Raw genomic sequence first — 24,136 nt, forward strand, 5'->3', positions numbered from 1 at the left:
CCCAAGTAGAGGCACAGAGATGGGAGGCCTGACCCATCCTCTGATCTGCTGCACGCTCTAATCGCTGCAGGTCAGAGTGGATAAATTGTGAGGCTGAACCTCTTACCGGGATCTGCAGGCGGAGGATCCTGCAGCTGGGGGATTTCAGGCAAACATCTCATTGTATGTTGTGTAATGCTGAAATTGTGACTTTATAGAATCACTATCTTTAACATACACATGAAGGTTTTTTTTAAAATAACTACAAACATTGAGTCTACAGAATCAGTCTTAAGCAAAAACACTTGCTTCTTTTCACATGAAACATGTTTATAGTTCCTGTGGCAGCGATGTAAGGCTGCATGGTCATAACTTTAATGATAAATAGATTTTTTTTTTTTTATTAAGTTAGAAAAATATTGTCAAATTCACAGTTGAAGTTTATTGACGTTAATACACGGTGACGGTAATGCGAGCTGGATTCATTCATGAACAAAGTGACACATTTTCCCCTAAACATCAACTTCTCCTCTCAATGTGATCCTCATTCATCTAATAATTGTTTGGCTTTATTAATTAAACAACCATCCAGTCAACCAACCAATGTTATCCTCTTTAGATCAGGACTGATGATTTTATGAAACCATAAAAAAAAAATACAAAAATTATGTGTCCATGTGCTCACTAACTTGTTCATCTTGCAGCTTCAGGATTGACTCACTCAGTTTGAATGCTAAAGAGCTGCAGCTGAGTCAACAGGGGTGACGGTCGTCAATACAGCGGTCAACTGAATTCACTTTCACACGCTATAATTTGTAATATGCAGCAAAATAATGATGAAAAGTCAAGATTATAGCTACTTTCTAATTTAGAAATGACACACCATACATTTACCACATATAATCTAAAAACTGCTCAGATCTTGAATCAAGAAAATATTATGATGTTTTCAAACTCAGACTTTGTACCAGTAAATCTCAATGTACCATTTTTTTTTCAAATGTTCCAGTGTTGCTGTTGTTTTAAAATAGCTCCTGTTTGTTGGAAACACAGACTGCTCAGCCTTTTGAGCAATATTGTTTATTTCTAAAACTTTGTTCAAGGACATTGTGATTCATTATTTGTGATTGAGTGCTTTGATGCATTTTCCAGGGAATTAAGCATTTGCTTATCAAAACCATTTCTGCATCATTAGCCGAACATTGTCCTACATACAGACAGTGTTTCACTAAGATGTAAGGTGCAAACCTTGTATTTGTGATGATTTGTTTTCTCTCTTGGTGACTGCGTGCCATGGAGATGTGCTGAGTTACCTCTGTGTTACAGGCCGAGCTCTAACACATTGTGCAATTCATCTCAAAGTGCATACAACTGAGTGTGTATACTAACACCTTTTATTCTTTTCTGAAGACATGATCATAGCTTCTTTTTTTATTATCATTATTTAAATATTTTCCTCCGAGCATGAGATTTCTCTAAAAATCCTCAGCCACTAAAAGGTAACCAGGATTCACACACGCACACGCACACGCACACGCACACGCACACGCACACACACACACACACACACACACACACACACACACACACACACACACACACACACACACACACACACACACACACACACACACACACACACACACACACACACACACACACAGAGGACGGCACCTCTGAGGCATGGGCAGATAAGATTCACGGTAAAAGTTAGCTAATATCTCTGAACTGACAGGAACTTTCTGGGCATTTACAAAGTGTGACTTTAGTAAACCTGTGCTGGTTTGAATAACATCGAGAAAAGCCGGGGAAAGATTGAAGGGGTGGAGGGGGACCCTGCTCTTTGATGTATAGGATTGAGATGTGATGAGGTCTGTTCAAAGTGAGTACAAAGTAGTGTTAAGATGGAAAAAGCAAATGCAGCTTTAGTCAAGGTGGAGAGGCAGAGGTAGCAGGAGATGATGAAGAAATGCCCTGTCTCACTGGAAATGCTGGCAAAGAAGATGAAACATTATAAGGCATTAAATATAGATGCTTCCTTGTGTAGATGCCGCGGCTTTAAAACACCTCTTCAACACACGAAGGCTGACAAATGGCAGGGAATTGTAGCATGTTCTCGTGAGTAACTTTCTTCTCTTTGAATAACCGTGTTATCACACCAGTCATTATCTTTGCAAAGTTGGCAATAAGATTTCACCTTCTGTGCTGCAATGAATAATTCATTCATCGGCACGCACTGTTTTGAACAATCAGGGATTGAACAACCGTATGCCGCCGACGTTTCAGTCACCTGCTGGAGGAGGAGTGGAAAGAGAAGAGAATTTGATCAAGTGGGAGGAAGAATAATAGCAGATCCCTCCTACGTTTAAAGACGCTATACTTTGTATGACTTTGGTCATTTCGGACAAAACATGGGCAATTGTGCAGATATTTTTGTTATTAGCTTGAAATGTATTGTACAGTTGGAGGTGTTGATATACCCACAGACCCATTATTGTCAATATCAAAACTTTCACAACAAATATGTATTATGTATTATGTGAAACTCTGCAGGAGCTTGGAGGAAGTAGCCCCTGCTCAATGACGGTGTTACTGGTTTAAGTCACAAGGGAAAGGGTGAATATCGTCAACAGGAACTGTGCAGAAATGCATGGTCAGGGTAAAGGATCCATGGTGGAAATGTGTATTAATAGGTCAGTAAATGGATGTCGGTTTTTGTTTTGAAAGCATAATTCACTTAGACCATTACAAATCAATTCACTTTCACTGTATTGAATTAGCAGCAAACAACCTGAGAAGAAGAATATAAGCATATAAGAAAGCTGCTCAACCAGACACATAAGGAGAAAGTGATAAAGTAGAGGGTTTTTTTCTTAAAGGAAGACTTTGACATTTAGGGAAATTTTATTTTTTTATTTTTTTATTCATTTCTGAAGAGACGGACATCACTTTCATATCTGAATGTCAAATATAAGCCTACACTGACCACAAAGGTAGGTTCACTTAACTGTTTGAGCCCAAAAACCAACTGTACACATTTTGGGGGTTTTTCCATCAGGTGAAAGTTTTTTAAAGGAAAAAAAGGCGATGCAAAGAGACAATATGAATCCACTGCAGACCATCAATTGGTTTTGTGGATATCTTGCAAAAACCAGCGATAAAGAAAAGCTCAGCTTCTATTGTACCCAAGATTTGTATTTTAATACAGGTGATAGAATGAATGTGTGTGTGTGTGTGTGTGTGTGTGTGTGTGTGTGTGTGTGTGTGTGTGTGTGTGTGTGTGTGTGTGTGTGTGTGTGTGTGTGTGTGTGTGTGTGTGTGTGTGTGTGTGTGTGTGTGTGTGTGTGTGTGTGTGTGTGTGTGTGTGTGTGTGTGTGTGTGTGTGTGTGTGTGTTCATTTTAGCGGCTTTCTCCTGGGGTTACCACAGGGGATTGTGTGACCCACTAGTTTTATTTGCCCCTCCTAACACACAACCTGAGCAGTCGGGGGTTAAGACAATGCTTGGGATCTTAGGAGTTTCCTGCAAAGTCACTCTGACACCAGAGATGGGTGCAATCTGCAGAGGAAGCAGAAATACTGAAAATAAAATGTAGTAACTGATTCATTCGTCTATCCATCCTCTGTTTCGTCAATGTGGTCCTGGAGCCAATGCCATCTGATTTTGAGTAAATACAGTGTACACCCTGGGCAGGTTGTCTGTCCATCAGAGGACAAACAGAGAGACAAACAGTCACACACATTCACACCCACAAACATCAAGTCTGATTCCATCAAGTGTGGTATAAATTGCCACCCGATCCTGTTTGTTGGCATACAAATAACTCCACATGAACATGTTTCATTTTGTAGCTGAAAGGTTTTTGTTTCACGTGTGCAACTTATGTTTTCAAGAGCCACTTGAAGAGCCATTAAACAAGCCTCTACTGCTATGAAATCACATGATTCACCATCACTGCTTCAAATGTTAAATGCATTTCAACTCAAATAATAATACCAACGCTTCCGCTGATGAAAATAGCTATTAAATAAGTGGAGATGCTGTCTGGGCTATACATCACTTAATTCTTATGTCTTAAAACCCACACAATATCTGCAATCGGCGGTCGTCTGTCTGAAACACAATACATGAGAGTATTTGCACTTTTCAATGTTGACCCATTTTTTTTTCATTGTCATCAGTTAGCAGTGTTAACGTACCCAGGACTGTCAGCGGATGATTGTCGTATTAACCTCAGTGGACGGTATTTCTAAAAAAACTTAAACCTGCTGCTGAAACTTTTAAGCTCCTGTCTTTATTTGCCAAGATGCTCACAGTGTGCGTGTGTAATGTGGTCCTTTCTTGTCTCGAATGTGAAGGTTAAAAATCTGAATCAAGTGTTTGCGCAGATCCACCCAAGAATTAACTTTCCAGGTTGTAATAACATCTGATTGCCGCCCCAGTTTCTCTTCTGAATGCTCCGATTGTAGCAATTTGACAGATTCCTACATCATCTGCGTTGCACCTGTGCTCAGAGATGGGATTAGATATGGTTTATATGTGTAGGGATTTCTGCAATATTAAGCTGTCATTGAGTCATCTCATCGATTAAATGACATAATCTCCCGTAAGTAAATTTAAGATGTTCCTGGGACTTTTCTGTCACACACATATTTAGGAAGTGGAGGGTAGAATCAGTTTACTGCTGCTGTCGTCATCGGCAGGATCGTGTTGGTGCTTGTTGTTGTTTTGCCTGCTTGGATCACTGCCCTCATTTTTCCTCTGTTGCAGGTCCAGTGATGAAGCTGCAGCAGAGAACTCCTCGCCGGCGGGGCCAGCAGCCCAAGCTGCTCAACAGCCCTGAAGACAGCCTGTACTACAACCAGCTAAATGTGAGTTCAAAGTGCCGATAAAGGCCTTTGTCTGACTTTGGTTCCACATGATAATACAATTAAACCTACCTGTGCCAGACCCTGGAGCCCCACCCCCACGCTTCTCTGCCTCTTGTCTTGAACATGTGCTTATGCTCTTTATCTGTTGCTTTCATGTCAGGATGTCTGCCTTCACGGTGAATAATTGATGTGGTTTATCAAAGCTGAGCAAGATGCATGCTTCATCAGACTCACTTGAGCCCTTTGATCAGAAAAAAAATTATGCTGTGACTTCTGATATTATCAGCATCTGCTCGCATTCAACACAAAATCACTTTGAATTAAAAATTAATGACTCTCTGCTCATCTTTTGACTGTGTGCTCTTGGCCCTTTCCTCAGAGAACTCTGGATTACCAGGGGAGCAAGAGGAAGCCGAGAAAACTTGGGTAAATAACTGCTTTCCTACTTACAGCAACTCTAAACAGAGCAGGCCCTTTGTGGAATAGGAGAATCCAGAAATGGAGTTGTTTTCTTATAATGTAAATGGAGAGCTGAAAATAACAGGCTTTTTTTTTTTTATGAGGAGATGCACTGCGTCATTAGAGAGGGGGTTACATATTACGCCTTTGTCAGCATGCTAATTTTAATTGTTGAAGGCCTGACTTGTATTTGTACTATAAATGACATCCTGGTTCAGAGCTGTGTGTTTAAGACGAGCGCCTGAACGCCTCATCGCTGCATCTGCAAATGTTGTTTTTATTCTGAATGTCGACACTCTCACATCATGAAAACCGCACAGCTTTTTTTCTTCTTCTTCTTCTTCTTCTTCTTTTCTTTTGGGATCCCACTAACTTCTCTCCACTTTCTTGTCTTCTTGGCCATCACAGTCAAATCAAAGTGCTGGATGGAGAAGATGAGTACTACAAATTACTGTCAACTGTGGAGTCAATCCCTGAGGAAGAGTACGCGATCACCCCCCCTCCCGCCCTCTCGAGTGGGCCTCTCGTCAGTCAGGGCTGAGCCTTACAACCATGTCAGCCGGTAAGACAGACGCATCAGACATGTAGACAGACACTCCAAAGAACATCCCCAGTGTTGGATGTGCTTTGGTATGTGGGGCAAGTAGCAGTGTGGTGCAGAATCAGCAACCTGTGCAGGCAGTGCCCTGCTTTCCTCATGCAAAGAGGTCAGAAAAAAATACCAGTAAAGGTTGCAATGGATTCCAATTAGAATCGTTCGACCCCTTTCTCACATGGGTCACAGTAGTTTCTGAATCCGTCTTTGTTTTTATTGAGAAAATGCTTATTGACAGTGAGACTGGTTGTCTCACGTCTCCCTCTCGCGCAGTCAAACTTTTTCTAGACTTTGCTCGACTTCGTCAACAAAGGAGAAACGTTTATATCATTGTTTTTGAGTGTTTGACATTTTTCTAGCGGCTAAAATCCTGCGATAAATAACAAATTAGTATTCGGCTCGCAGACCGCTGAGAAATAGTGCAGATGTTGCATCAATAAATGAATTTATGACAATAGTCATAGCAGAGAGGATTACACCATCATGTGGGAGGGGAGGACTCATTAATAAAAACATTTTTGCAAAGTCACATTGAAACGCTTGAACTAAAGAATCATATCTCAAATGCTGTGCCAGATGTTTAAGCTCTACGGGGCAGAAATCGAACACTTTTTAACTGAATGAGACATACTTTAATCTATCACATGTCAAATAACTTCGAGAAAAATTATGTCATTACCCCTCTGATGTACAGTTCGACAATCACATCATATTTCAAGGCTTTAATCAGCACATATTTGATGTTTTTAACATTTGTTTTATTCTTTTCGGTTGTTTTCCAATGCATTAATGCGCCCACCAGTTCTACACTGCTCTGCATTCACAATGAGGATCCCCTCGTGTTGCAAGGCGTCGTGCTTCTAAAGTCGGCGGTGTTAACCTGACATGGACGCATCTACCTATTCTCGAGCATTTTGTCTGTTGTCTAAGTCGGATCCGCCGACAAATCCTCATGAAACCCGAAACTCTTTCGATGAGTTCTCCCACAGCGAGTTGCTTGCAGTAAGAGGGGCTTTGTGCTGTCTGAGTGCTAGAATCACCACACATAGCTTCACACAGGCAAAGCTAGACCTCACTTTGAATTTCACCCTAAATACAGGAATTTTCTTTTAAGATGTGAAGTGTCGGAAATGCAGGGCTGGCGAGTTGATTTGTAGAGCTTTTTTTTTTTTTTTTCCCTTCTTTCAATTTGCATATCATTTACTGCATCTCCCTTTGTTGACACCCGAGGGCCTAAGAGGAGATTTTGATCTTAATAGGAAGAGTAGGGTGGTATGACTGAGGATCTCATCCTCCTTATACTCAGCGGGGAAAACATTAGAGCTCTGCCTTGATAGCGAGACCGGCTTCACTTAGGTTCAGATTCACAGGAATCCTGGTGGGTTTAAAGAGGCCCAGAGTGTTCATCATATCCTACACTTGAGTGCTGTGAGGGTCAGACTCGGGATGAGGCACCGTGGCACTGACTCATCACCTAAACATCACTGGCTCTGTGTGATATTTCTCCCTCTTTTATCACGTCAACTAAAAGGTCTGACGGCCCCTCGTGAATTATCAGTCAGTTAAAACTTGTTGCGAGAGAAATTCCTGATGATGGATGGATTTAACTCCGCTGGGCTTGTCACTTGACAGCTCTGTGGTTTTAACCCTGCCAGCTCGGTTTCGCTCTATATTAAGGTGATGCGGTTACTTCTCGTGGCTGTGAAAACGGCACGTGGTGTCACACATCTTTTTGAAGTAAAACAAACTATTTGTGCAGCCTTTGAAAAAAAGTAGTCTGATGTTTTTTCCGTGAAGGGGCCACATTACAGTGAGGATTCCTGCATTCAAAACTGCTGGAAACTTTTCACAGAAGACCCAGCAACATGCAGACATTTTTATATAACTGTCAATATCAATGATTAGTGGCTGAGCTCACTTTAGCAAGTAAAAATTTTACAAGCCTACATTACACAAGACCACAGCGGGTGTGTTTAAAAATAAGGAAGTCTTGTTAATAAATGCAACCAAGTCAACTTTAAAACAAGTGGAAATACACCAAAAAATAAAAGTAATAAATCAAAAAAGCAACCTAAACTATTCAAAAACTGTACTCAATCCTTGTAAAACATGTTAAAACTGACCATCAAACCACATCAAACATTAATAAAATACTTATTTAATGAGGTGTTGCTCTAAAAACTGTTTTTCTGTCTTTAATTGGGCCTGCGTGATTATTTCCAATTGGTTAAAAAACAGGTCTCTTCAGTTTATTGTCATATTTAAGTCGACAGAAATTCAAAGAGTAATGCCCCAGACCACTGGCAGCGTTATAATGTGGTGTCACAGTTAGTTCAGAAGCATTTCACCTCCGGTCTTAGCCACAGATCCTGCAATAATTAAAATCCTCGTTGTGCATTACTCCCTTGCTGGGATAGTTGGTTCCTCTGAAGAGCAGTCTGAAATAGGTCACCCCAGCACCCTGTAGTGCATCTTAAAAGTACACTGAATCAATTAAGTGTGATCATGCTCCCTTGATTATTTTGGCCCTGTTTTACCACAGAGAGGAATTTCAAATAGGCTTGCTAGTTTGAATAACAAGGTTGGACTGTGGTGACAAATGGTGCCAGAGTGGGTGTTTCTTTCCCTGTTTTTCCCTGCCAAATTAACTCCCTGGCTGATTGCCTGCTTTAGCATATGAGAGGAGGTGAGCAGAGGTGTGTACATAATTACCTCGGATAGCTGATTATGTGTTGCAAAAGGCAAATGTTATGAAATCCTGTCGTCACTCCAGTGAAAGATGCCCTGACCCGATGAACCGAAGCTTCTGTGTTTTCTTGGACCCCGGCTCATCCTGTGGGCCTGCAGGTGGGGACGCTGAGGGACGGACACAGAGTCAAGCCGGCGTTGGAGGCCCGACACCTGTGTTTTCTTTATTATGTTTTTTGAAAATCCAGCTCCCTCTTGTTTTTCCTCATTAAATCTGACAACATCTGGTGTGCGGGAGAGGACTCCTTTAATGTGGCTAGCGTTACTGCTGGTGTTATTCTTGCCATTTTAGCTATTTGCTTCATGCGCTGCACTTTCATTAGAGATACATCCAAGGCAGCTCCAAACACTCTCATCCAAAGTTTTAAACCACCTTTATGAAAATCGCTCGAGCTGCAGCCTTAACAAATGATGAAAAGCTTTTATTTTCCAAAGAAGCATACTTACCTTTTCACCTAATAGTGATGTCTCACTTCAAAGAGGGAACACGATTAGGCCAACATTGTCCTGTTCTATATCCTTTGAGTTCAAAGGGAGAGTTTCAATGCGGCATTTCATGTGCAGCCTTTTCAAATACTGTTTTAATGCAGTTTACGTGCTTTTGATTCCCAGATGTGTCATGTTCTCACCAACACTGGGATATATATATATATGACACAATATTATGATTGCAACCCATCAATCTTCACAATATGAAGTCCATCATAATGGGGTTTTTTTGTTTCCACACACTCCAATTAAGAGGAATGAGTGAACGTCCCTGAAATAGTTTCATGCTCAGCATTGTAATGCTTTTTGAGGGCTAATGACTGAGGAGAGTAACATGCGTGAGCGTCAAACAGGCCAGATGTAGATGAGGGCTCTGAGTACGAGAAACATTCCCTAAAGACGACATTAATAAAGAAACTGGTCGGGCCGGGTAGAGGGACACTTTGTAAGAGGCACGGAGGAAGAGAGAGATAAAAGAGTCTGTTGAGTACATACATCAAAGGTCTCTTAATGACAAGGGATGCCATTAGGGTTACAGTGGCTTTTGTTTCAGCTTCCTCTCACCTGCAGTTTGTTGAGGGCACTCCATGCTGTTTTGTTGTAACCATTTGCATGGATATAAAACGCATGCATGCAGTGGAAAGGTTTCTCTTTTTTTTCCCCTTGCTGCTAATCCGAGAGGTGACCTATGTTTGGGTCCGGATTGCAGCCTCCTTTTCATTTGCTAAAGAGACGTGGAACGATTCAGTTTCTCACCGGATAAAGCTTTAAAAAAAAGAAACAAGGTTTCCACTGAACAATATAAACAATATAGAAAAGCTGTTATCCTGTATGCCATGAAATTTATTGACTTAAAAGTTTTCTTGGTGCCTCCGGTGCTGGAATGGGATTTGACAAATCAGAGCGTGAAATTGTGATTAGCCTCTCTCAGTTTGTAGACGGAGCGGGGCACTAGCAGACTTGGCATGGCCAAAGGTGTAACCTGTGTTGTTTTTGCCCCAGCATTGCTTTCCCAGATGGTGTGACCAGCTGCCATTGAATAAACGCTGGACTGGTAACAGTGTGAGAATCACCACGGCCTTGTTTCAGTTTTGGGATGCATCACAGAAATCATGTCATTTTTTGTTGTTGTTTTTTTTGCCAAGAGCAAACGGTCACCTCGTGTTCAACTAAACAGTCTTTTGAATGAGGTCAAAGTAAAACAATATAAATGTTTTAAGTGGCCTATTTTGTAATTTGTGCATGCCATTATGTTTTCTTCTCAACTGGTAAAAATGGCAAATTGAATGAAATACTAAGAATAAGGGGAAACTTGTTGTGTTAATGTTTGAGATGAGTGTCATTTTTCCATTATTTCTTATGTATGAAATATGCTTGAATAATAGTTTGATTGTTTGCTTTGTCAAAGCATCTCCTGTCCCCAGTTATAGCATCTGATTGATGGAGGTCTTTTAAAAATTCAAGGGACCATCAACATTGTACACAGAAAACTAAAACAAGTGGCAGCTGGGAATAGAAAATGCTTTTAAAGCAAAGAAAGGAAACCTGGCTGTTTCTGCTGTTATGAAGTTTTTCATCTATTTTATTTATTCCAAACATCAGACGACACAAACACAGAATATTTAATCATGTCTTCTGTCATCGTGGTATATTTAACCTCATTACAATACTAGAATCAACAATGAAGGGTTGAAGAATTAAAAATGATGCTATTTATATTTGCTTTTGTTTTAGTCATTTGACAGTGCTGACGAAGCTATTAGTTGTGATATCCGAAGACTATTTCAGTGTGTGTTTTGCATCATTACTGGGATACATACAAATAGTTAAATGATGATGGTGGGAGCTCTTTTGTTGAGTCATTAGGGAGCAATGACACTGCACAGTCATTCCCAACAAAGGAAATAAACTTTAAAGAAACACAGAAAAAACAGTGTAAACACAAACTGCCTGCCTTTGAAATCTGACAGCACGAGATATTCCCCGGATGTTCTGACTGTGGCATTTCTTTGGGATGAGAGGAGATGATGTCTTATTATTGTCATTTACCCTCTGAGAGCACTACAGGCCCCCTGTACATCATCGTAGAGGGGGAACGTTTTCCTCTTTAGGATTGGATTAACGCGTCCAGGGTGGGCTGAGGGAAGGTAAAATGACCGGTCCCGCCTCACATGACCCCGGGCCAACCCTGCACGCTGCCACGGCTTTGCTGTTTGCTCTTGAATATGCAGAGATCCCTGGCTTCATCGGCTCGGAAGAGGGAAGAAGAGAAGGGGGAAGAAAAAAATTGAGTTGTATCGTGTTGCAGGGAAAATTAGTGAGACCAAAGTTGGAGTTTCTGTGTGTTGGGGGCTGCGAACAATGGCAGCTTTCTGTCAGACAGCAACTTCAAAGGTCTGCTGAGTGACTGCTCTGAGTTATACTTTGTTGTAGATCACTGAGGAAATTCACAGATGTTTTCTCATACGAGACACCATTATAGCGGCTCAAGTACCCAGTAGCCTCGAGCATCTCTCTCCCCCCCACTCGCTCCCTTTCCCTCCACCCTCTCACTCCGTCTCCCACACACTCAAACTCTCTCTCCCTCACACATGCACCCCAATCACACCCCAACCCACCACCACCACCACCACCACTACCCTCACCCGCACCCATCGCCAAGTCTCTTATATCTCTTGTACAAGACAGAAGTGGAAACCTGTTTTCTCTCCAACTGTCCAGAGAATAAGAAAAGTTTAAAAAAAAAGAAAGAAAAAGATTCGTGTTATGGCGTCGCCCCACAACTCCGTCAAATCCTCTGTTCTCGCTGTCAGTTACCTCCAAATGTCAAGACGGAGTGCGGCTACACTTCTTCACATCCACTGTGCTTCAACAGCAACAAAGACAAAGCCATTCACTAAAATCATATTAATTCAAAATTGAACACTGAATGAAAAGTTTGGGAGTGTGCTGCTTATCACTTTGTTCTTTTGTTTTCTCTCTGTGTGTCCTGCAGGTTGCCTTCTTCGCCGTTGAACTGGACCAAAACTCAACAAAACATTGACTGTAAATGTATATTTATTTCTAGTAAGCTGTTGTTTTGTATGAGTCAAATAAATACGTTTAAATGATTAAGTTTGGAATTCAATGCATTTTTTTTATTTCAATTTATTTGTGTTTGAAGATATTAATACATTCTAAGCAAACCTTGTTAAAATTATGAAAAGTATATGTTTTACTATGGTACGTTGTCACTATTGTCCAATCACTTCAGATTTATTGAACATACATTTGAGTTTTCTTTGAAGTCCGACAACAGTCGGACATTTAAACACCTGCTGTCAAACGTATTGTACCGAATGCAACAAAGAATATGTACCATTGATGTTGTTGAACTGCAGATGAGTGACAGTCACCTGTTTGCACACAAGCTTAAGTAGTTTTGTGGGGGTGGGGGGGGGGGTTTCTAGCTATGTTTAAAGCCTGTTCAAAATGTCCCTCTTAGATCTAACAGTTAATGACTGTCTTTCTTCTCGATCCTCTCTGGGAGTGCAGCTTCATACATGTCTGCTCTTCCAATCCGTATTTCTGTTGACCAACTGTCTGCTTGACACTTTAAAGGCCAGTATGAAATGTACTGACTGATTCCATGTTCAAACCAGTGAGAATAGTACAAGAAAACTATTGCAGCGGAGGTCCTTCCTAGTTATTTTTCTCATCGGATTCCGCAGGAAAAAATTTCCTTTGGCAAAACCACTGCTGAGGTGACCCTGTAAAACTTGTCAGTAAATTACTTCTGGTGCTGGACATTGTGTCAAGCACACAGTCATGAATTTCTTACAAACTATATCAAAGTCCTGCTCAGCCAAATCTATTCCTCAGCTGGACTCCCATTGAGATGCATTAAAATGTAAGACCCTGCATTTAGGGCTGAACCGAGCATCTCAAAGGAAGATATCAATAATTTGTTAATGCTGATGGCTCACAAAATTCATGTAGTTTTCACATATGGCTGAAACTTGCCTGGCATGCATGGCAGCTAAACATATAAAGCTGATTTATGTGAAAATCCACCCTAAATCAGAATTAATATCAGCTCTGTTAATGTCTACAATTCATAGTTGCTGTGGTGGATCACAGAAGAGTCTTAATTTTCCATCAGCATGGCTCCCCTCTCTGTTACATTAACAGTTGTCTGTTTTGACATGAGAGCAGATTACAACATTTGACATTTATCTGACATTTAAACCTGGGGGCTAAAGACTAAGTGACAGCACAAATACAAACTTCCCCTAGCGGACTGTGAAAATGTTTACTGCTGATGTCTGAAGTGGTTGGTATCTGCGTCGGTAATAAACAGGTTTACAGCGTTTGGTTGTTTTATGATTCTCCTTTCATCTCTTTGTGGCAAGATCCTTTGTTTCTCAATGAACAAAGTGAAGACTTATACACCAATAAAACACAATTCACAGTATAACTCAGCATGGGTCAATAAGTCTGTACTATTTTGTAATGAGACAACCTCTATTAAGGCTTTATCTTTGTTGCAGCTTAGAAATCCTTAATTAACAATTTACTGATGCTTCAGAAATACACTTGCAATAAAAAGAAAAAGGTTAGGGCACTCAATGAGAAAACATTTTTTTTTAATCTTTCCCCCAACAGCATGACATTTCTGCCTTACAATTTAAAAACACTATTAACATACTGAATTAGCATATACTAAATCTCCCGGTTTTATTTTTCAAAGAATATATGACTATGACTATTATTATAACAAAATAAAAGATAAACATCTAAGACAAAGTAAATACTTTGCAACAATAAAGCTTCTGAGAAGAAGTGAATGTTTGTGAAATATAGTTAGACTCAGCTATTAGATAAGCAGTGTTTTAATAAGCCATTAGATAATTGAATCATCAAAAAGATACTGTTTTGTACCAAAGGAGGGAGGATAACGATTGCACTTTATGAAGCAGGTATTTGTGTTTGATTACTGATAACTGAACAGTAAATCTTTTGAAATAATTAAATCAATTAGTTATAACGCAAAAACATTTATAAGTAGTCGCTGATAAAACCTAACAGGGTTACAGATGTTTTAATAACTTAAAAGATGCAATAGTCTATCAATTTTTTGCAATGTGGATTTCCAACCATTCAAAACTGTAACGTCAACGCAGTTCCAATGTTGTTGTTAATTAGATAAATTAATTTGATATGATGATAGTTGGGTTCCACAGCATTTGCCTTTACTGTTGGCTCTTTTTATGTTTATTTTCATATGTAAAATCAGCCAGCATGGCTGCCATAACTGGATGTAAACAAGGTTAATCTCCACTAGTTTTTTGTTATCAGTCAACAGTGTGACTGCACCACTCCTGAAGCCAGTGTTGTAGTTTAACATGGCTCCAGTGCAGCCCAGCAGGACTCCCCCTTTCCCTCATGACTGTGTGTAAAGCCGTGGGAGAGAACTGGGAACATTAATCCCTTCAAAGGAACAGATCTAATTCAAAATCTGCCGCTCCAAACTAGTTGTGAGGACAGTGATTGTTTCTGTGGGGAAGCCAGATAAAGATCAGAGAGTTGAACTACAATTTCCATTTCTTCAGTTCTGCCACAAAAGTTTAGGATGTTATCTTATGAAAATTGTACACTTCTGCCTTGATTAAATGCACTGAGAGAGAGAGAAAAAAAAGTTAGGAGTGTTACAATACATGCTAGTGTTTTTTATGTTCATGTGTACATGACACATTGTGTTACAGGTGGGAGCTGCAGTGCAGGTAGGGTCACCTGTATGTTGCTGGTTTGGGGAAACTTCAGGAAGCAGAATTGAGACATCATCTCAAATGCTGTCATGTGATTTAAAATAGACATTTGTCCTTATGTGACATATTGAACGAGATTAATTTGATTTACCTGCTGAGACTTTCTCCAGGCTCTTACTTTATCATCGTGTCAAAGTTGATGCTCAGCAAAGGGTAAAATCTATGAGTGACTGTTTCTGATAAAGCAGAAGAGCGAAGGAGAAATACATGTTTAAATAATTCAGAGGGGCCATAATTAAGTGTTTAATGCTGCGTTGTAGTTCAAAGGCACAACAAAGACAAAAAATTTAATTCAAATTAGAAATGTAAAAGAGACGCTGATTCTTCAGAGATGAGAACTTTGTGTTGAGTCACTCGATTTGGTCCCTTTCCTCCATCAAACAGGCAGGCACAGCTCTTGGAGATCTCCAGAGATAACAATGTCACATTGTCACATAGGGTTCTGCTACAAATCCTTAATTACAAAAAGAGGATCAGATGACTACAGCATCCAATACCAGGGTCTCCAGGCGGCATGGGGGTCTTTGATCAAGAAAATCCAATTATTTGTGTATATACATTTCCCACATAGTGATTACTTCATTAATTGTCCCGCCTTTATCTCCTCCCTTCCCAACCCCCCTAATAATCAGCTTCTTTATCCAGACCAACAAACACACCATAGGAGCTTTGTGGATTCAAAGGATTTGCTTTCCCCTCTCAAAGAGCCGCTATTCTTTGATGATTGGGCAGCGGCAAACTTCAAAGTAATAAATCTTATTTCTGACTGGCTGGCGGCCCACCAAAGTCCTTATCAAATTCTAAGAAGTGATCCCTCACTCTTCAGATAGACCAAGGATATATCGGAGAGAGGAAGCACGGCAGACTGAAGACCTGCTCCACCGCACATTTTTATTGCGAATGCTCATATTCATCTGAAATTAGCGTTTTTCTTGCTTTTTATTTGTTTCCCGTTGAAAGGAGGAGGAGGTTTTTTTTGTTGTTTTTTTTTTTTTTTTTTACCATGGCAGCAGTGGCTGTTCTGCGGAATGAAACACTACAGGCTTTTCTGCAGGTTTGTGCACAAGTTTCTCTCCACTTTTCATAACTTGTTCACCTTGTTTACTTTTGAACTAAACCTTATATTTAATAGATAAAAGTCTGTAATAGTTTTTATTTATTTTTGCTGTTATTTTTGGGGGGGGCATTTAAAGTCACGCTACAAAGTAAAACGCTTATTTGCAGTGAGGGGGGATTTTAATTCAAACTTTTGCACACATTGAAACAGCTTGACGTTAAACGTGTGTCTCGGTTCTCCAGGACCGCACTCCCAACTCTTCCCCGGAGAACTGTAAGCACTCCCCGCTGGCGCTGCTGGCCGCCACGTGCAACCGGATCGGACATCACCACGGATCGAACCCGTCAGATTTCCTCCAGGTCCCCTACGACCCCACTCTGGGCTCCCCCTCGCGTCTCTTCCACCCGTGGACTAATGAGGGGAACCCCCAGAGCAGCCTGGCCGGCAACTCCACGTTCGGACTATCCTCCAAGCCGCAGCTGTCAGCGCACATCCAGAGCTCGTTCAGCTCGCACCACGAACTGCCCCTCACCCCCCCGGCGGACCCCTCGTACCCCTATGACTTCTCCCCGGTGAAGATGTTACCTTGCTCCATGCAGTCCCTGCAGTCCACCTGCCCCCCCACCTACGTCCCGGCCGTCAGCTACGCGGCGCCGACCCCAATCCCGCCCGCCATGCCGAGCTTCGTGGCGGGACCGTCCGGCCTCGTGCACCAGCAGCAGAGGCAGCTGTCCCCCAACCCCGGGGAGGAGATCCCGTGGTGGAGCCTCCAGCAAGGGAGCCACGTCGGCCACTCGTCGACGCTCGGCGCCCACCGCTTCCAGCTGCAGCGGGGCTTGGTGCTGGGACACACGGACTTCGCGCAGTACCAGACGCAGATCGCCGCCCTGCTGCACACCAAGTCCCCGCTCGCGACGGCGCGCCGGTGCCGGAGGTGCCGGTGTCCCAACTGTCAGTCGTCGACGTCCAGCGACGAGCCGGGCAAGAAGAAGCAGCACATCTGTCACATACCGGGCTGCGGGAAAGTTTACGGGAAGACGTCTCACCTCAAGGCGCACCTGCGGTGGCACTCCGGGGAGCGGCCGTTCGTGTGCAACTGGCTGTTCTGTGGCAAGAGTTTCACCCGGTCGGACGAGCTGCAGAGACACCTGAGGACTCACACCGGGGAGAAGCGCTTTGTTTGCCCGGACTGCTGCAAGAGGTTCATGAGGAGTGACCACTTGGCCAAACACGTCAAAACTCACCAGAACAAAAAGAGCAAGTGCCACGACAAGACACTCGACCACGTCAAAAGAGAGGACACGAGGAGTATGTTGTAACACAGCCCGTTTCGGTATAGCCAAGGGATCAGTAGACTTTCAAATAGTGCAATACAGTCAGTCCTACATTAGTTTAACAAACACAGTGAGCTGCCTCATGGGCTTTTTTTTTTTTTTTTTTTTTTTTAGTTGATTTCTTACATTCTGATAATCATTTCTAACATTGCTGGTCTGTGTAGCACATTTCTGTACATATATATAAATATATTTAAAAAAAAAAGTTTCATAAGTTTATTTGGGACCATGGAGAAGTTATAAGCTCATAAGTTTGAATCCACTGTCTATATCATATCAACTAAGACAAGTTTTCAACTTGTGTTTGGATCATTGTCTTCGGTGGAAGATTTCACTCCCCTGTAAATTATATTTAATAGCTTTTGTTGAATGAAAGTGTCTGTTTTTTGCTCCATATGGGGTGTTTTTAAGCATGCTCTTGAGAAGATCTGCTATTGTTGACATGACCCAAATACTGTGTGAGAATAAAACATTTTCCTCATCTCAGAATAAATTCATTTGATATCCCTCAGTTATATGAGTGTGATGAGGCAGCTAGGCTTTGCTTTGTATGTATAAAGTGGTTCATTTAGTATCACCTGGAATAATGTGCTTATGTGCTTTGTGAACTGTTGCAGAGTTACTGTTGTCAAAGTTTCACTCCAGTAAAATCCAATCAGACATTTTACATTTCTCTGACGATCAGCTCATTGACTGTATTTTGTTCTTTGCAGTTAAACATCTGAAGACATTTGATTTCTGGTTGTATCTTAAGGGTCATGGAAGAGCAATACAGTCACAAAAAGACAAAATGTATTGTTTTGTGTTAAAGCTTTTCCATAAAATCTCATTTTGTTGCATCTATTTGTTGAACTTTGAAAGGAAATATTGTTTATTGAGAAGATATAGAAGTGCAAATGCAATATAAAGATACTTGTCACTGTGAAAACTGACAAAAAAAAGTGCAGAAATTTGGCCAATGTGTGAAAACAATTACCTGAAAGAAAGAAGTTTCTTTCCTCAATATACAAACATGATCGCTTAACAGGAGCATTCATATTCAAATATGCTTAAATAAAACTCTACATGCTATTTTTTTAAGGCAGTTTAAAAAATATCAACTATTTGATAAATTGAAATGCCCCCCACAATAGAAACCCAGGATGAATATAACTAAATTTTACATTAACTATATATTTATATTTCACTTATTTTTGTTTTGTTTTCTTCAGCACAATCAGCTTTAAGGATGCTTTAATGTGTAAATTGCACCCTAGTAGTTTATTTGTTTTCTTTACTGTGCAGGATTAGAGGAAAACTATCATTATCTTTTACTGGTTTTTCAACTCATCACAACAGGTGACACGCAGGAAGAGCAGCAGGTTTCGTGTTTTAAATTTGTAACTTGCGAGACTCAGAATTTCAGATGATGACCCATTTTCATCTTGGTTTTTTTCTAAAATCAAATGAACCCTAAAGATGTCTGCCCCCCTCATCTTGCAAACACTTGCAAAAACATATATCCTTATTATTGAGCATTTTTGATTTACTAACACCTTTTCAACTGCAGCATCAGAGTGGTGCCTTGCTCAAAAGCAATTGAATGACACTGTATTCCTGTGATTAACTACTTGCTGATCACTTGTTTGAAAAAAAAAAAAAAGAAAATCACATTAATTTCCTTCAGCCTCACTTCCTCATAGTGATTACATCTTTAAAGCGTCGACTTTCTGAGAAAGGAGTTCTTAATATTTTAACCTTGAGGCTCTTCACTCCAATGGACTTCAAAGAAGAGTTGATGAACTCCTCAGAGTCCAACAGATCTGGTCAGTCATATCATCATCAAAACATCCAATTTAGCAGTCCAGTGTGCAGAGAGAGCAGCATTACTGTTGTTTCTGCCTGCTGCCTTCAATGGGATCTCTGGAAATGTCAATACGAAATTTTGAGGGCCGCTCTTCACATGGATTTGGGGCTGTGGTTTCCTGCCTCAACAGCGCCCCCTTTTGCAAGAAGACTCATCAGAGCAGAACTTTTATTCTCAGGAATGTATCTCATTCCAGTGAAGGTCCAAGCTTCAGATACAAATATGTTTTTGTCCATCTGTGTGAAGCTTCCTCTGTTGATAAGTGAATCGACTTTACTGAGCTGAGCCTTCATCTCAGGGAGTTTGTTCAGGTTTCTGTTAAGGCATTGTTTCTGTTTTTTTGTTTTGTTTTGTTTTTTAAAAAGCCCACTTCAACCAATGTTTATTTTATTGTATCTTTTTAAATATGATCTAAATAGGCTCAAGTTCAATACCTGCAAAAGGTATCGGCTAGTCATCATTCACATGAAGAATCCATGGTTAAGTTTTGGGTGTTTCTAATAGTTGTAGCTGAATCTCAGAATCATTTTTGATAGATTGAAATAACAAAAGCAGCATCCCACTCATCGCTAACCTGAACTCTTAAGTTATATTTGAGTTTGTAAACGCATTAATTGCAGACTGCTTCTAAAAGGAGACCCTTTCCTGACTGAAAGGTAGTGTTTGGATGAAGCCGTGCTGCTTTATCTTACACTAACATGTCCACGTTCAGTGCAAACAGTCAGTTATATCATCGTCCTTAAAAAATCTGCATGATAATAACATATCACATTATGTGTTATTCAGAAAGACTGAATGAAAGAGAGGAAGAAGAAAAAAAATCTCGGGTATAGGATGAAATATGACCAGTTGAACTGTAAAGTCTTTATCCCAATTTTTTTTTGATCCTATTATAGAAGGGAGCCTATGGATGGATGTGTTGAATGCACCCAGACCGTCTCCTCAGAACGGCTGCGATTTGGCTTCATTGTCAAAGATAGACTGACTATTCTTTAACTCTGTTGGAGGCCATAATGCTAAACTGTCCGCAGCGAGCACGTAATATGTTGCGGCTTTGGTTTATTTTTCAAAACAGAATGAAAAATTTAAGAACTTTATCAAAAAAAAAAGAAAAAATTGTTCTTCGAACCGTCAGTCCAAATGTGATTCCACTTTTTGAAACCTTCACTGAGACTGAATGGGAAGCATCGTTAGTATTATCAGCGAAGGGGGGAAAAAATCATAGATTAAACACTCATGTCCAGTATTTGTCTCTGCAACTACCTGTACAGAGTTATTTTAAATAAATAAACACTCAATACATGATTCCAATGGATATAACCCAAAATGAGAAATAACGTTAAGGTTATTTTTGACACTACTAGTGTTCTATTAACTCCCAAACAAAAGTATCCTTTCATTCTTGACTCAGAATATTCTTTTGCCATTTCTAGTTTTAAAAACAACAACAACAACACACATAACATACAGCATATCACTGTTTGAAATTTAAATCTAAAGCCCATTTTTTTTAAATTCATAATGATAAATGATTATGTTACGGTTTTATGTTATTGTGTGAGTAAAGTTCTTGATAACATTTAAGCAATATGTTTCAATATGCACTGTCAGTGCTCGGATCCGAATTATATAAATGTAAGTACAGTACAGTAATTATATATTAAGTAAGTAAGTATGTATGTATATAGTTTATCCTGAAACTTTAATCTTCATGAGAACAGCAAATTAAGATACAGCTAATCAGTTCAATGCCCAAGAAATTATTAAAAGGACTTTGTGTAAAAAAAAACCTTTAGTTTTATTAGACACACTCATGAGATTTACTGAATGTCATAAAAAAAACACGTTGTAAAATATCTCTTTGAAAACAACATGTGTCGTCCACACCAGCACTTTGAGACGTTTCAGTGTTAATATAACACATGGACAGATAGTTAGATCTGCTTCAGATGACGTAACGATTGGTTGAATTTATTCCAGCGTGTGGTGAGAAATGACTGAACCATGTGGGGCAGTGGTGATGTGACTGCAGCTTCAGCACTCACATTTTGCCAGATATGTATGTGAGTCTAATGGAAGGAATATAACAACAACAACAACAACAACAACAACAAAACTCCCACCACTAAAGTTCAGCTTATAACGAAGAAGTTTGATTCACATTCCGAATTATAGCAAGTATGCTGTAGTTGGAGGGTTCAAATAAAGTGTCTGATTTATTTATTTGTTTGTTTGTTTGTTTGTTTGTTTGTTTATTGCAGCCAATCGTATTTGGTAAATACTGTATGTGGGCTGTCATTTTTTTTTTTTATTAATTGATTTGAACGAATTAACTAATCATTCATTTAGTTTTCCACTTTAAATGCCTTTTAAAAAAAGAAGAAGAAGAAGAATATATTTACTAATATCACAGGGGCAACACATCTCAAATCAGATATCACCTCAGACCAAGAGGCGATGAGCTGATTATGCGAATCCTGAACCGAGATGCTTTTTGATTTACCCAACCCAAACCTCATCAGCAACATGTTGTCCCACTTCTAAAACCAATTTCTAACAATTCAAAGGACCAAGATAGATTGTTGAGACCAAACAAGCAGCATGTTTACATGCATAACCATGGAGATTGGGAGGGTTGAGCTTTCCTCTTACATAACAGTGGAAGTGTGCGTAAGATGGTTATTGATTTTGAATACTTACAAATATTCACTTAACCAAGACACATTTCAAGAGATTGCATGTTGTACACGCCACTGTGTCAAAGTGTTAGGGTTAGGGTTAGACAAAGAAGACAATGAGGCACAGCAGACAACAATCAGGGATAATCAGAGGACATGAATGAACACAGAGGAGGACACAGTAACAAGACATCAGAGGAGGTGAAATCTGGAACAGGCCTGGGTATGATCCAAAAACCGTTTGTTCCAACAAACAAATCTTATGGTAACGGTACTTTTTTTCTAAGATATTGATTGTCCATTTATAGTATTTTTGTTCAGTTTTAAGTATATTTTTGCTTTTCTGTATGTGAAATGAAATACATTTCTGCTTATAACTTCTGAAATCAACAAAAGTTGAACTGAAAAAAAACTAACAAAATCACCATCAGAGCCATATGAATAAAATCTCCACTGGGATTTACATTACATACTGCTCATAATAAGAAAAGGCGAAACATGCAGCTACAATTTGAAATGTCATTTTAATGCATCCTGTTGCATTGAAACTCAACTTCTCTGTGCATTCAGGATCGAGTTTTAAGTTTCTTTAGCTGTGAGAAGATGAATGTGATTGTTTAGACCACATCCTCAGACTGAATGACATAATTACCTCCTCGGTTCAAGTCGTTACACGGTCCTCATACATTCACAAAGAATACCAGCAACCACAAATAAATATGATTTGTGTAGTCTCACCCTCAGACAGGTGTCGTGCTTTTACGGTTTCATGGAGATTTTCAGATTTCTGTGTCATTCTTTGACCATTGTAGCTCCTTATTTTGAGTCATTTCCATTTTTATGAGAAAATTAAAGGATTGTACTTTTAGCCATGTTAATTAGCTCTTAAGGAAAAATGGTACTGAGTATTTAAACCATGACAAATTGGTAAATTGGATTCTAACTTTGACTTGTTAAATCTAGACATATAAAAGTGTTGCGATAAAGAGGAAATTTCATGGTTATTCTGATTCAAATGGAAACTCTTGGATGGAGATTTATGTGTGAGGGGTCAAACAGAGTCAGTCTCACACTGAGCTCAGTGTCTTACATCATTGCGCAGTGACTGGAATGTCTTTTTCTTCATAACTGATTTTTTTATTAAGCTGCTTCTTTATTGACTAAAATAAATACGTTTGGATACAGATGAGCATTTACATATCAGCGCCTAACCGATTAATCCTACACAGTGTGGCCACATAGAGATTCACCCTATAGGCAAATTGTTGTTTTTTTTTAATCTCTTGAACAGTCACATTTACATGCTTGCTTTCTCTCTGTCCTTGACCTCGTTTCAATTCAAACCTTATCTTTTTTCAGTTTTTTTATTTATTCCTTCAACAAAAGGGTGTTTAAAGAAAATAATCCATATTTTCCTCAAATTCCTCAATAAATGATACGTATATGTATCTTATCAGCTGCTTCGGGAATCTGAGTGAGTTCAACTGGTTCCTCACCATTTGATCATTCATCTGTCGATACAAGAAGATATGTCTGTCCAGCACAAGACTGACCTTGGATTTATCATCTCAACAGAATAATGCAGAGCAATGAATAAACATGCATTTAAATAATAATGTGAGTGCTATTACAAAAGTGTTAATAAATCAAACTCTTTATATTCAAATTAGTAAAAAATTGTCTTATGCAGAGTAAAGTTATGTATGTTTAAGGTGGAACAACTGCAGCACGTCTTGCAGGAAACGTCTACTTGACTATAACAATATTGTTTCGATGAATAATTGATATATTTATTCTCTTACCACCCATGGAACTGCACCAGTACTTTATACGAGGTCATGCTTGTACTAAAGCAGGTAATCCGCACTTGTCCAGTAAAGTAATAGAGGCGTCTGTTTGGTTAATCGTCTCGGCTTGTCATTGATGTCGACCCAGTAAGCAGTCCTCCAAAGCTCTTGACTGGATTCTCTACGAATTTTGGGGTTGATGGTCTTTCATCTTTCACGGTATAAATCTCACCCTACCGACTCAACCAAGTCATTCGGGATCCATTTTCCTTCAGGTACTGATTTTTCCACGATCGTAGTGAAGCCATCCATGAATGCTCTATCACGAATATGTTGGAAGCCGCTTAACAGCCTCCCGACCCGCTGCGATTTTTTTCCTGCTGACTTGGCAAAGGAGGTCATTGCTGGAAAGAACAGAATAAATGAGATTTTGTCGCCAGTGATAACGTCCGCCTCTGATCTCTACCAGTCTTGCAGTGAAGGTTCT

The 24,136-nt window shown here is 39.9% G+C and overlaps 2 protein-coding genes across 2 annotated transcripts in view; both read left to right on the top strand.

The window, feature by feature from the left end:
* myo3b (myosin IIIB) overlaps window positions 1-12,252 on the top strand; it is a 58,516-nt gene extending 46,264 nt beyond the window's left edge. Inside the window, exons 31-34 of the mRNA XM_080497767.1 lie at window positions 4,749-4,849; window positions 5,229-5,275; window positions 5,717-5,870; window positions 12,136-12,252. Coding sequence (XP_080353893.1) covers window positions 4,749-4,849; window positions 5,229-5,275; window positions 5,717-5,849 — 281 coding nt within the window. The 3' untranslated portion in view covers window positions 5,850-5,870; window positions 12,136-12,252. The remainder of the gene's footprint in view (window positions 1-4,748; window positions 4,850-5,228; window positions 5,276-5,716; window positions 5,871-12,135) is intronic.
* A 3,698-nt stretch (window positions 12,253-15,950) lies between these two features.
* sp5a (Sp5 transcription factor a) lies at window positions 15,951-17,323 on the top strand (the record flags this gene model as incomplete). Its single annotated transcript, XM_080497713.1, has 2 exons — window positions 15,951-16,001; window positions 16,247-17,323. 2 exons carry the CDS (start codon window positions 15,951-15,953, stop codon window positions 17,321-17,323), a joined length of 1,128 nt encoding a protein of 375 aa, XP_080353839.1.
* Between the last annotated feature and the right edge of the window lie 6,813 nt (window positions 17,324-24,136).

This window comes from Blennius ocellaris (genome assembly GCF_963422515.1).
Source record: "Blennius ocellaris genome assembly, chromosome: 6".
Taxonomy (NCBI): domain Eukaryota; kingdom Metazoa; phylum Chordata; class Actinopteri; order Blenniiformes; family Blenniidae; genus Blennius; species Blennius ocellaris.